The following is a 14,694-nucleotide window of genomic DNA, read 5'->3' on the forward strand; positions in this document are numbered from 1 at the left end:
TGCTTATTAAGCCCATTACCACCACCTAGCCACACTCTTCATACTGAAATCCGTATTTGACATTTCTAAGAGTGATTTATGATTTAAAAATTTTTAGTATTAAGCTCAAGAACTTTCTAACCTTTATCCCATACCTTTTCGGACAGTAACTGGAGACTGCACAGCCTTTCTTACTGCCACTTTGGCTCCACCAGCTTTCCTCTGTATGGTTAAAGTAGCAGTTCCTATAAAGACAGGCAAACTTCTTTAGCCTTCCATATGCACCTTTCATGTTGTAAGTTCTTTGAGGACAGAAATCTTCTGCTTAGTAGGGGCCCAATAAATGGTGGTTGATTTGAACCAAGAAAGCAAAACAAAAGTGCAGATGAAGGAAGGGAAAGTCTACTTTGAGACTTGGTATCCTTATAGCACAACCACGGACCTTTCTCATATGGCAAATGTGCCCTGGCAACTGGAAAAGCCAGGTGTATAAGCCTATTTCCAGTAAATACCTAGACAAAATGCGAAGAGAATGACCAACTAAGGTTTCTTAAATTCCAGGATTAGTAGCAACTATTTACTGTTTGTTATGCAAAATGTTTTATGTTATGATTCACAACAGCTCTATGTGGTAGGATTTAAGAAACATCTGAGAGCACAAAGTGAGCGGCAGAGCTGGGCTATGAACTTAGGCCCGGATGATTTCAAAGGCTAGACCTATTATTTATGCTTATAATGCCTCTCAGATACTTATCATATAGTCCTTATATATTGTTTTCGACAGAATTAAACACAAAACAAGCAAAAAAAAAAAAAAAGAAAGAAAGAAAACTCTTAAATTTAACAGTTTGCGCACGGGGCTGAAGAAGTTAGCCAAAAACTGTATACTGCTTTATAGAAGACAGATAGTTGGGACTTCCCTCGTGGCACGGTGGTTAAGAATCCACCTGCCAATGCAGGGGACATGGGTTCGAGCCCTGGTCCAGGAAGATCCCACATGCCACGGAGCAACTAAGCCCGTGCGCCACAACTACTGAGTCTGTGCTCTAGAGCCCGAGAGCCACAACTACTGAAGTCCGCGCGCCTAGAGCCTGCACTCTGCACCAAGAGAAGCCACCGCAATGAGGAGCCGGCGCACCACAACGAAGAGTAGCCCCTGTTCGCCGCAACTAGAGAAAGCCCGTGCACAGCGATGAAGACCCAACCAGCCAAAAATAAATAAATAATTTAATTTAATAAATAAATAAAAGACAGCAACATATAGTCAAACTCAAAGAATTTTCAGGAAAACTTCTTTTCCAGAAGAACTGCAGGGAATTTTTAAATCTTGATGGATCCTCACTTCCCACCTGTGCAACAACTAAACTTGCCCCAGCGGGCTCATGTTGTCTGTGTCACGGACTGGAAGAGCCCGGTTTCTCCCACTGCCGCTGAATGTTGTCAGGGGAATGGCTGGGTTCTGGATGTGGCAGAGGCAGTCAGGGAGGTCAGTGTGTTCACAGTCCCTCAAGTTGACTCTCCTACCTTTGCCTTGGAGGTCCAGGAAGCTGAGTGACAGGTCAGCTCAGATAATAGTTAGGCATATGGTGTTCTATGACACAGTATAAATACTACAATACCTGCCCATTAATATTCTTGAACAATAATTAGTTTATATATAGCTATTTTTAAGCAAAAAAGCTAAATAGCCTTTTTTTCCCATTTATCCAGTTATTCAATTATTTCATTTGTTCAATGTGAAGGGGTAACACAGATGTAGAAAGTGTTGCTACCCTCAAATCATTTAGTCTATCCCAGGACATAACCAAGTTTATAAGTAACTACAACATAAGACCTGTTGCAGTAGTGCCTCAAGAACGGCAGAAACACATGACTGAGGGTTCAGAGGACAAAAAAAATAACTATATTAGTTACCAATGCTACTATTTGTCTCTAATATTCACAACTACCATGCAAGTTAAGTACCAGCCAGTTAAAAAATGAAAATATGGATGTTAAAATTCATTACACTGGGTTGGAAGAGCTAAAGAATTAAAATTAGGGATGTCTTCCAAGACACGGAGGGGAGGCATTTAAGGCATAAGGGAAATTTTCAAGGCAGGAATGGGAGCACACAGCACGTGTCTGGAAAACAAGCCTGCACGTGCTATGGGTCATCCGGATTATATGCGGAAAGGAGGCTAAGGAGGCAGAAGGGGAGGACACCTTAAAGGCCAGGGAGAGGGTTTGGACTTATCTGTGTGGGGTACTGGTCACTGAGAACTTCTGAGTCTCTGGGCAGCAGGAGCATCTCATCAAGCATAGCTCAGCAAGGCAGGTAAGGGGACCAAAGAGGGCCAAGGCCTCAGCCCAGCCAAGTGCAAGGTAACAATACAGGCCTGACATTGGACAGGTCCAAGAAAAAGACATATTTCCACATAATCCAATACTTTAAGAAACCGTGATTCAAGTTTAAAATCTTTTCCAGTTTTGGATATTTCTTTTCTTTAATTTTGGTAAATGTATCAGGTATAAAATAAAACTTAAAAAATTTTTTTAAATGGTTACTATTTTGAAATTCTAGTTTAAAAAAGAACAGTGTTTTCTTATTGTAATTCATCAATCAAAAGCAAGAGTTAACCAAACTATAAAGTTCCATCAAAAAAGACTGCAATATATGGATACTTCAATTTTCTCAGTTAACGTGCATACTGAAGTTCAGGTTCTAGGTGTGGAGGCTCTAGACCCAGACTGGGTTCAAATCTAGACTCTACCACTTCCTAGATATCTGATCTTAGGCAGTTATTTCAACTTCCTCTGCCTTGGCTTTCTCTTGTTTAAAATGGGAACATAATAGTACCTTTCTCACAGAGTTGTAATTCAAGTGCTTAAATGGAACCTGGCACATTAGTTATTATTATACATTCTTAGCTGTACATATGTATACTACATGTTAACTATGATTATACATTTTAAAACAAATAAGTATGTTTTACTTTAGTAATCAAAACCCACATATGGCAAAATGAACTAAAGGAAGGCTAGTAATAAATAACAAATACTATATCTTCAAATGTGGAAAAGAATATTCAAAAAGGGTAAAAACGATACTATTTCAACCTGCTCCTCTTCTATTCCTACTCTATTATATATCCATCCTGAAATCTATCAGAAGTTGATTTGTAAAACTGCCTACATCTTTAGCCACACAAAAGAAACAGATTCCCAAATAAGTCATATCACACAGAACTGACTGTTCAAATTCTATTACAAAAAGGCCATTAGTTTAAAAAGATTCCTAGGGTCTTCTCATTTCAAAGCAATAGAACAAAATCCCAGTACCTCTAACTCTTTATCAATCCCTTGCATTCTGTTGAAATGGGAACTGCTTTTCACTAAGATTTACAACTTTTACTAATGAAAACACAACTTTGGAGACAAGAAAAAATAGGTCCAAATTATACAAGATAAAAAAAAAGTTTTCAGTCTTACCACATGGCCAGGGTGAGCCTTGAGTTTGCCCCAAAAGTCTCCCCTTTTGGGTATAACTTGGTTTGATGGATATATATCTGACTTTTCCAGGTCTATGTATTGGAAAATTGTGATCATGTCGATTCTCTCTAAAGTAGAAATTACAGTTATTATATTCCTAGAATCTTCTATCAGTGATAAACTACAATATTTCAAAAGATGTAAATTCCAGCTCAGATTAATACATTCATTTTGTACCTCAGTGATGCATTCAGTGTATAATTCTCCTCATATCTCAAACTTTACTCATTTTTTTCCAAAGAAATTGTTTTTATCTCTCTATCCATTTCAAATGCTCTATACATTTGGCAGTTATTTATGTATTAAATACCATGCATTATTCTAGGAAATATTCAAGGGGAGTCTCTGCTCTTTTGATTACACCCCAAATTACACACACACAAGTAATCTGATTACGTCTAGCTTTGTGTCGGGTAGCATTTCCTCTAGGCTCTTAAGTTACGTGATTATGTTTACAATCCTAATCAATTATTTTGCCAAAGGTGGTAGTTTTTAACAACACTATACTGTCAATTCGTTTCCTCCTTATGGGTCATTAACAAATATAATTTTGTGTTTGTTTGCCATATATAAGAAACTTTACACTTGGGTACTTTTCTTTAGTATCTATGTTTAATTAATTCTTGCCTAATGAACTAATATCCAAACCTAATGCAGGTCATTAATTTAAGAAGAAACATGTAACAGTATCTACAACTGAATCAGCAATAACTGGGTGGGAAGAAGAGGAAGAAGTGGTAAGTTGGTGATGACTATCTGTTTCTACAAGAATGGAGCCAAGCAGAGAAACAGGGGAGCAGTTAGGAGGCAAATTACAGAAGGAATTATTAACAAAAACTACAGAAAAGAAGAAAACAGGATTGAATGGATATAAAAATTGTATTAAGCATACAGAAGTGCTTTGTTATATCTTAGACATTTAATGACATTTTTGTCTTTTTCCTTGGTGATTAAAACTAATGAAGACCTCATAATTATGGCACCGTTTTCCCCTTCACTTTATTATCATAATTCAGAACAAGTCCACTGAACTTGAGTCACAACAGCGCTTCACACTTATCACGCTTGACATTATCTTGCCAAATGACGTGCCAAACCTTGTCTTACCCTCTTGGAGAAAGGGAGCGTTGCCTTCTGGGAATTTGAGCAGGTCTGGGTTTGTTAGGCAATGGTTTCTGTGCAGTTGCTGGAAGCTGTACTGATTCAGATAACAGTTCATTCATCAGACTGTATGCTTGTGAGATTCGACGACTATAGTGGTCAGAGAGTAGCAATCTTTAGAGAAAGAATTAAACAACATTTAGTAAAAGAGTCACTTTCAGTTCATATTTCTAGAGGGAACATAGTGTTCAAAGACCACCTAGCATTTATTTTCTTCCGTGCATTTCAATACAAATTCAAATTTCAGATTTCTGAAAACCATTAGGAGGTATTATTAAAGGCATCTGTAGTTATGGCCTTTGGGGTATTTTCAAAATGCACATACATATCTGGATTGGGAGAGGGAGGGGAATAGCAGAAATAAGGTATAAAAACTGAATGGAATAAATAATATTTGAAAGCAAATTCCGAAAAAGGCTATTGGAGTCTAATTATTTTCCTTGCAGTTAGCTCCCATAATTTTCTGTTTATCAACAAAAAAGGGACTACTATGCAAACCAGAATCCCTAAGGCATTATCTACGGCCTTGAGGAAGCAAGAGAGAGAATGATCAGGGTGCAACCACCAAAATCACCTGTCTTTTTCATGCTTCATCTTTTGTCTCAGCCTGATTTCCCTTGAAGTCATGTAAAACTGCACAAGAAATAACCAGTTAGTTCATTACTGTTCAATTCAAATAATTAAACCATTATGACCCTTGGAAAACATGAAAATTCCACTAACATATTTTAATAGGAAGTTAAAACATAATTTTGTTATTTAGTAAACAGTACAAAACACTGTCATATTTGATGAAGTTTCCTACCCCAGCACAAAATATGAAAATGTTAAATTAAAGCATCATGTAATTAAAATAAAATCCAATTTAATAAATGGAATGCAAAGTCTATTTTAGTAAACTAATGTATTTTCTCAAAAGGAGAAATCCTTACCAACTGCATTTAAAATGGAAAATAGGAACATTTTAACGATGGAGACACCCATACTTTGTACTCTGTACTCTGTCCTATGATTAATCTCACCAAGAGCTTGGTTGATAAAAGCAGAAATGAGTCAGACATTTAAAACCATCACTTTAATGTTTTAAAATGTTTACCAGAAACCAACTGTAGTGGGTTCACTGTGACTTGTAAACTCTTCAAAACTTATGCACCATGGGGTAAACTGGCCAACATCAGCTATATATGTCTTATTCCAGAACATTAAGAGTTACTGTTGAAGTACTAATGAGGGTAAGTCCTTTCACATACAATTGTGTATATAAAAACGTACACACAGAAGTGGATTCACTTTCTCAAGGTCCTATACAGTAGTCAACAGTAAATTTAAGGTCTTATTGATTTCTGATAAAAATGAAAACGAAAATTTTAATTACATTAACCCCTCACTAGTTCCATACCTTTACCCAAACAGAAGCTAAAAATAAACAATTATCTGCGATACTGAAGGAGATGTCACAAAGTCTATGAACAAAACAGTCCCAATGCCCTCAGAGTTCATTTATTCTAAATTTGGATACAATTCTAACCATCTGGGGAATCTGCTTGGCTGACAGGGAGGGTGATATGCAAACTCATCCTCCGTGGGGTAGAAGAGCACAGATATACACACACACTGTAAGATTCTGGTCTTCAAGTAGCCCTGAAGGTCATTACCATGTCCCCAGAGCTATCAACAAAATGTCATCTAACATCTGCATGCTCTCTCCAGACACAGGTAAGTAAATTACACTCTTTAAATAATAGTTCACCTACTTTTGCACCATTTGGTGCTGAAATGTGACAATCTTATCTGGAAAATTCACTTACAGAATATGTTCCCCTCATGATGCTGAAAAAAGATGAAGTGCTATTATATTTTATTTCAGATGACAAAGTGAAAGATAAACTATAATCCAAGTGTAATCTAAATGTGAGTTTCACAGTTATGTAATCATCAAAGGAACACTGCTTTGTTTCACCTTCTGAAGAAAAACACTTTTGACCTGGCCATGGTGATGTCCATAGTCAGGGCTCAGGAAACGAATGTTGACAGTTTAACGGACAGTTGAAGCACACACACAGAAGTGCCACTGTTCTGTTGGTTCATAACTGGACCATACTTTAATAGATTTTTTTGTAGATAACTTATGGAGAGAAAATTGATTTTTAAAATAGCTTTACTACACACACAGTTGTTCAACTGCCACTGACTTTCACTGAAAATTAAGGGAGTGACTCCAACTGGTCACCCAACCCCTCGACCTCTTCATTTGGTTAAAATGCTAGAGCCACGGGACTTCCCTGGCTGTCCAGTGGTTAGGACTCTGTGCTCTCAATGCAGGGAGCCTGGGTTCAATCCCTGCTCAGGGAACACTATCCCACACGCAGCAACTAAGTGCCCGCATGCCACAACTAAGACCTGGCGCAGCCAAATAAATAAATTAATTAAAAATAAAATAAAATGCTAGAGCCATAATTAGCCTCAGGGAGAAAAAATAATCTAAGATAGTTCAATAGAACATGGTTTGTAGAATTCCCTGCTACATTTTGTTAAGGTAATTTCTTAACTTCCAGACTTAAGTAAAATGCTGGCTTTTCTATCAAACAAAAAAATGCATCCCAATTATGTTAATCCTTTTCTTGAATACTTGCCAGGAAAACAACTACACATATTCTGTGATAATTCCATTACCCTTGATACAGCAGACTTACTGGGTTGCTCCTGGGGCAGAAAGGACGATGTTCTTGCCCTCTCTTTTCTGCTAGCTGATTTAAGTACTCTGCCATTCTTTCTTTTCGTTTTCTTTTCATCCAGACTTGAATCTCTTTTCTCTCCTTCTCAGTTCTTTGTGGACGTCGACCAGAGGAATGCTGAATCCTAAGAAATTTAACCAGCAGGGCATAACTTGATGTTAAATTTGTTATGGAGATAAAAAGTATCACAACTACTGTTTCTTTGGACAGATTCTGCCCCATCTTGAAGGGTCATACACTCATGATGTCTAATCAACTTGCTACAACCTGTCCCATGAAATCCACTGACAATGATCTCAGGTCACTGACAGCCTCTTCAGTCTTCATCTTACTGCACTTCTCTATAAATTTGGTACAACTGCCTTCTCCTTCCTGCTTTAAACTCTCTCTTACCTGGGTCTTTCTCTAACTCTCAAAACACGATGCAGCCTCTTAAACTGGTGCCTTTCTTCTCTGCTCACCATGAGATATTAATGTCTTTAAAGGTTCTGGTTTGGATTTCTTCACTTATAACCTATTTCTGGACTATCACAATCACTTCCAAAACTTATACTACAGAGGTGACTTCTAAACTGATACTTCTCTGGATTGTGGCCTCACGTTCGTGCCCAGGCCGCACCTCCCAAGGGCCAACCCGAGCTAACAACCGAGCGTGGCAAGGATGTTGTGGCTGGCCCCGATCTACAGAGACAGGACTCCTCTGATGGGCGATTTTGGCAGGATGTCTCACCACTGACCCAGCTGAAACACGCTTAGAGCTACACTATACTCTGGGATTGCTTACCCAACCCTCTCCCCTTCACTGGCAGGGGTCAGAACTGCATTGGGGTCTGATGCCTCGCCCCACTTCTGATGTTTCCCTTCACAGGCATTTCTCTCAGTAAATCTTTTGTACATCTAATCCCATCTTGGCTTCTACACAAAGAGTACTGAGAGTGGCCCAAAAAAACAGGTGTCGTAGACGGGGATTTGGGGCAGACTCATCACCAAGTATGCGAAGAAGACACCATCCTAACTGGAAGATGGGTCACGCATACAGACGATGTGGCTGATACTGAACACCTGATTTCCTTCTGAGAGACTGGACTCCTTGTACATGCCAGGCAGAGGGTACCCTACCCAACCAGCCCCCAATGAATCAATAAGCCAAAAGGCATATGTATCCCAAAGAAGCATTACTAGAAGAGACAGCCTTTATTCTATCAGGAATGAGTTCTGGGCCCAGGAAAGGCTACAAGAAAAACCATTTTAACCTAATGTTCCAAGGAAAAGCTATTTAAAATGTATTCTAAGGGTTCATATTTAGGGTAAAGTACTGTGAAATAAATCATTAATGCTTCTAAGAAGAAATAGGATTAAATCTATGTTGTACTCAGGGTGATGAGACCTTGGGAAAACTCAAAGGATACAGATGTGCTGTATTAGTTAAATAAACCAGTCTATATATTGGAGGAGGGGAGGAATGACATACACACCACAAAATGTATTTACAAAGAAAAAAATCTATTTTAAGCTTTGAATTCGTATCTTAAAAAATCAGAAAATTAGAAATCAATTAGAATTCAAATACAGGAAAAACAAACTATAAAAAACAAAAATACATGGAGGCTAAACACTGCACTGCTAAATAACCAAGAGATCACTGAAGAAATCAAAAAAATTTAAAAATACCTAGAAACAAATGACAACGAAAACACAATGATCCAAAACCTATGGATGCAGCAAAAGCAGTTCTAAGAGGGAAGTTTATAGCAATTCAGGCTCACCTCAAGAAACAAGAAAAACCTCAAATAAACAATCTAACCTTACACCTAAAGCAACTAGAAAAAGAAGAACAAAGAAAACCCAAAGTTAGTAGAAGGAAAGAAATCATAAATATCAGAGCAGAAATAAATGAAATAGAAAAAATAAAACAATAGCAAAGATCAATAAAACTAAAATTTGGTTCTTAGAGAAGATAAACAAAATTTATAAACCTTTAGCCAGACTCATCAAGAAAAAAAGGGAGAGAACTCAAATCAATAAAACTAGAAACAAAAAAGGAGAGATTACAACTGACACTGAAGGAATGCAAAGGATCATAAAGGACTACTACAAGCAACTGTATGCCAACAGAATGGACAACCTGGAAGAAATGGACAAATTCTTGGAAAGGTATAACTTTCCAAGATTGAACCAGGAAGAATTAGAAAATATAAACAGACCAATCACAGGTAATGAAATTGAAACTGTAATTAAAAATCTTCCAACAAACAAAAGTCCAGGAAGAGATGGCTTCACAGGCGAATTCTATCAAACATTTAGAAAAGAGTTTTAACACCTATCCTTCTCAAACTCTTCCAAAAAACTGCAGAGGAAGGAACACTCCCAAACTTGTTCTACAGGGCCACCATCACCCTGATACCAAAACCAGATAAAGATATCACAAAAAAAGAAAATTAGAGACCAATATCAATGATGAACAGAGACGCAAAAAATCCTCAACAAAATACTAGCAAACAGAATCCAGCAACAGATTGAAAAGATCATACACCATGAGAAGTGGGATTTATCTCAGGGATGCAAGGACTCTGCAATATATGCAAAAAAATCAATGTGATACACCATATTAACAAATTGAAGAAGAAAAACCATATGATCATCTCAATAGATGCAGAAAAAGCTTTTGATAAAATTCAACACGCATTTATGATAAAAACTTTCCAGAAAGTGGCACTGGGGGAACCTAACTCAACATAATACAGGCCATATACAATAAACCCACAGCAAACATCATTCACAATGGTGAAAAACTGAAAGCATTTCCTCTAAGATCAGGAAGAAGACAAGGATGTCCACTCTCGCCACTCTTATTCAACATACTATTGGAAGTCCTAGCCACAGCAATCAGAGAAGAAAAAGAAATAAAAGGAATACAACTGGAAAAGAAGTAAAACTGTCACTGTTTGCAGATGACATGATACTATACATAGAAAATCCTAAAGACGCTAACAGAAAACTACTGGAACTAATCAATGAATTTGGTAACGTTGCAGGATACAACATTAATGCACAGAAACCTCTGGCATTCCTATACACTAACAATGAAAGATCAGAAAGAGAAATTAAGGAAACAATCCCATTTACCATCACAACAAAAAGAATAAAATACCTAGGAATAAACCTACCTAAGGAGGCAAAAGACCTGTACTCAGAAAACTATAAAACACTGATGAAAGAAATCAAAGATGACATTAACAGATGGAGAAATATACCATGCTCCTGAATTGGAAGAATCAATGTTGTGAAAATGACTATACTGCCCAAAGCAATCTATAGGTTCAATGCAATCCCTATCAAATTACCAATGCCATTTTTCACAGAGCTAGAACGAGAAATTTTACAATTTGTATGGAAACACAAAAGACCCCGAATAGCCAAAGCAATCTTGAGAACGAAAAACGGAGCTGGAGGAATCAGGCTCCCGACTTCAGACTATACTACAAAGCTACAGTAATCAAGACAATATGGTACTGGCACAAAAACAGAAATACAGATCAATGGAACAGGACAGAAAGCCCAGAGATAAACCCATGCACATATGGTCACCTTATCTTTGACAAAGGAGGCAAGAATACACATGGAGAAAAGACAGCCTTTTCAATAAGTGGTGCAGGGAAAACTGGACGGCTACGTGTAAAAGAATGAAATTTGAACACTCCTTAAAACCATACACAAAAATAAACTCAAAATGGATTAAAGACCTAAATGTAAGGCCGGACACTATAAAACTCTTAGAGGAAAACATAGGCAGAACACTCTAGGACATAAATCACAGCAAGATCCTTATTGACCCACCTCCTAGAGTAACGAAAATAAAAACAAAAATAAACAAATGGGACCTAATGAAGCTTAAAAGCTTTTGTACAGCAAAGGAAACCATAAACAAGACCAAAAGACAACCCTCAGAATGGGAGAAAATATTTGCAGACTAATCAACTGACAAAGGATTAATCTCCAAAATATAGAGCAGCTCATGTAGCTCAATATTAAAAAAAAAAAACCCAATCCAAAGATGCGCGGAGAACCTAAATAGACATTTCTCCAAAGAAAATGTACAGATGGCAAACAAATACATGAAAAGATGCTCTCAACATCACTAATCATTAGAGAAATGCAAAGCAAAACCACAGTGAGGGGCTTCCCTGGTGGCGCAGTGGTTGAGAGTCCACCTGCCAATGCAGCAGACACGGGTTTGTGCCCTGGTCCGGGAGGATCCCACATGCCGTGGAGCGGCTGGGCCCGTGAGCCATGGCCGCTGAGCCTGCGCGTCCGGAGCCTGTGCTCCGCAACGGGAGAGGCCACAGCAGTGCGAGGCCCACGTATTGCAAAAAAACAAAACAAAACAAAACAACCACAGTGAGGTATCACCTCACACTGGTCAGAATAGCTATCATCAAAAAATCTAAAACAATAAATGCTGAAGAGGGTGTGGAGAAAAGGGAACCCTCCTGCACTGTTAGTGGGAATGTAAATTCATACAGCCACCATTGAGAACAGTATGGAGGTTCCTTAAAAAACTAAAAATAGAGCTACCCTATGACCCAGCAGTCCCACTACTGGGCATATACCCTGTGAGAACCATAATTCAAAAAGAGTCATGGACCACAATGTTCACTGCAGCTCTATTTACAATAGCCAGGACATGGAAGCAACCTAAGTGTCCATCGACAGATAAATGGATAAAGAAGATGTGGCACATATATACAATGGAATATTACTCAGCCATAAAAAGGAATGAAACTGAGTTATCTGTAGTGAGGTAGATGGACCTAGAGTCTGTCATACAGAGTGAAGTAAGTCAGAAAAAAAAAAAACGAATACCGTATGCTAACACATATATACGGAATCTAAGAAAGCGGTACTGATGAACCAAGTGGCAGGGCCGGAATAAAGATGTAGACGTAGAGAATGGACTTGAGGACACAGTCTGGGAAGGAGAAGCTGGGATGAAGTGAGAGAGTAGCACTGACCTATATACACTACCAAATGTAAAACAGATAGCTAGTGGGAAGCTGCTGCATAGCACAGGGAGATCAGCTCGATGCTTTGTGACCACCTAGAGGGGTGGGATAGGGAGGGTGGGAGGGAAGCTCAAGAGGGAGGGGATATGGGGATATATGTGTACATATAGGTGATTCACTTTGCTATAAAGCAGAAACTAACACAACATTGTAAAGCAATTATACGCCAATAAAGAGGTAAAAATAAAATCACATAAAATATGGTCAATTTTAAATATTCTTGAACCATAAACATTTTAAGCAGGTTAAAAATGAAATATTCAATGATTACCTGGAGACGCTCCTCGCCTGTTGTTCTGTTAAGCCAAGCTCTTCACTGGAAACTCCATCTTTTGCTATAAGGTCATTGATAATGTCTGCAATATCAGTCAGTTCACTCATCTGGAGCGGATCTACTGAAACACTTCATTCCCAAATGCAGTATGAGAGATATAAATCAGTATCTACAACTTAATTACATTAAGCAAAAATGAACATGTAAAACTATGCTCTCCAAGAGTATAAATGAACACAAAAAATGATAAACATATAACTAATTTCCTTCTATTGCTTTAATTCCAGTAATCCTCGGTGGAAAAGCCTAATCATCAATAATTGATAACTTCATATGCACTCTCAAAGGAGCAAACGTAAGGCCTAGGGGACAACTGGGACAACTAGGACAACAACCTGTCCTGCCTATTGAAATTTAATACATACGTAGTAAAAGAAAATTAGCAAATGTAAGCTACTGTATTCTAATTACCTATGCTGAACAGTAAGGGATACAATATAACAATCCTCAGTTTCTTAAAACAGGAGGCCCCACCCCGGGGCTGTGGACCACTACCCCACTACTGGTCCATGGCCTGTTAGGAACAGGGCCACACAGCAGGAGGTGAGCACGGTGGGTGAGCGAGAACTTCATCTGCCGCTTCCCACTGCTCGCATTACTACCTGAACAATACTCATCCCCCAGCCCTGATGTCTGTGGAAAAACTGTCTTCCAAGAAACCGGTCCCTGGTGCCAAAAAGGTTGGGGACTGCTATCTTAAAACACCCCATTCCCAATGGGAATTACATTCCTTTAATCCACAAAAAATATGTAGTGTAGAAGTTTACATACAAATGAACAACAAAATTTCCAGAACACATAATTTATACCTAACTTTAAGTAAAACTGTGAATTAATTCTTAAGATATTTACCTCTCAAATAATTCATCACTGTTATTCACACCTTAAAAAAAAAACATTACTATTAATAAAAATTTCAGGTCAGTTACTTTTTCTATTTTCGATTATTAACCTGATCTAGAAATTATATATACAGAAACTGAAATATTTTTAAACCTCCATTTGGTAGTGAATATTGTCCACATTTTAAGATTATTACTTTTCTATCCAGAGTACTCTGAATAATACATTTTAGGAGGTACAGTCTTTCTTTGCTTCATACACAGTTTAGAATACTGGAGTGAGATTTACTAAAAAAACAAAAAACAAAAACTTCTGATGATCTAAAAGGAATACTTTTGGGAAAATATCTAATTTAACTCCAAGAGCCTTTACTTGGAAGAATATGCCCCAAAGAATAATTTTTAAACCTTGTCCAATATTAACAACACGTCTTTAAAGCAAAACACTTGGTCTACTCAATTTTCTGTATGTTTAACCCTCAAAGAGAATTGAGTTAATACAGGGAAAAGTGTCCTGACATCTCTTGTCAAAAACACTTCCTTGTTAAGATTTTCTTATCCTAAGATAAATCCACCCTGCCTCTAAGACTTAGAACATCCACATTTTTTTTTTTGGTTTAAGGCCCATGTTCATCATGTCCTTTATTATATCATCCATGCTCACATGTTTTTAATATTAAAACAATTTTGCTTTCTTAAGCACATGTTGTTTTGTTTGTTAATCCTCAAATCAAGAATTTTCCATTATCTTTGCTCTCAGAGTCTGGTCATTTGCGAGTTCTTCGATAATGGTGTACATATAGGCTAATGAGATATAAAAGATCTGACTAAGAAATGAAACATTCCTTTCATCAAAAGGCAGAGAAGTGTTATATTCAAATAACTACTTTTAAAAGTAGTTACATAGGAAGATTCTATCCTTACTTCATTTTCAAAGCATTTTCGGAACTTTTTCTTTGGGACAGGCTTCACAATTTACTAGACACAATGGATCAGCTTCACTCCTTGATAGTGACAATTCCTTTTTTTAAAAAATTCCAAACAGTGAC

The 14,694-nt window shown here is 37.6% G+C and overlaps 1 protein-coding gene across 10 annotated transcripts in view; it reads right to left on the reverse strand.

Annotated features, from left to right (window-relative positions):
- Positions 1-14,694, reverse strand: part of CPLANE1 (ciliogenesis and planar polarity effector complex subunit 1) — a 128,428-nt gene that overhangs the window by 19,008 nt on the left and 94,726 nt on the right. For 8 of the 10 annotated variants that reach the window (XM_067730530.1, XM_067730531.1, XM_067730539.1 and 5 more), the window contains 7 exons: positions 13,656-13,686; positions 12,741-12,872; positions 7,365-7,530; positions 5,246-5,304; positions 4,618-4,785; positions 3,451-3,578; positions 135-224 (listed from right to left, as the gene is read on the reverse strand). In XM_067730530.1, coding sequence (XP_067586631.1) covers positions 135-224; positions 3,451-3,578; positions 4,618-4,785; positions 5,246-5,304; positions 7,365-7,530; positions 12,741-12,872; positions 13,656-13,686 — 774 coding nt within the window. The remainder of the gene's footprint in view (positions 1-134; positions 225-3,450; positions 3,579-4,617; positions 4,786-5,245; positions 5,305-7,364; positions 7,531-12,740; positions 12,873-13,655; positions 13,687-14,694) is intronic. The other 2 variants (XM_067730537.1, XM_067730535.1) reach the window with 1 other exon arrangement.

This window comes from Pseudorca crassidens, chromosome 3 (assembly GCF_039906515.1).
Source record: "Pseudorca crassidens isolate mPseCra1 chromosome 3, mPseCra1.hap1, whole genome shotgun sequence".
NCBI classification, from domain to species: Eukaryota; Metazoa; Chordata; class Mammalia; order Artiodactyla; family Delphinidae; genus Pseudorca; species Pseudorca crassidens.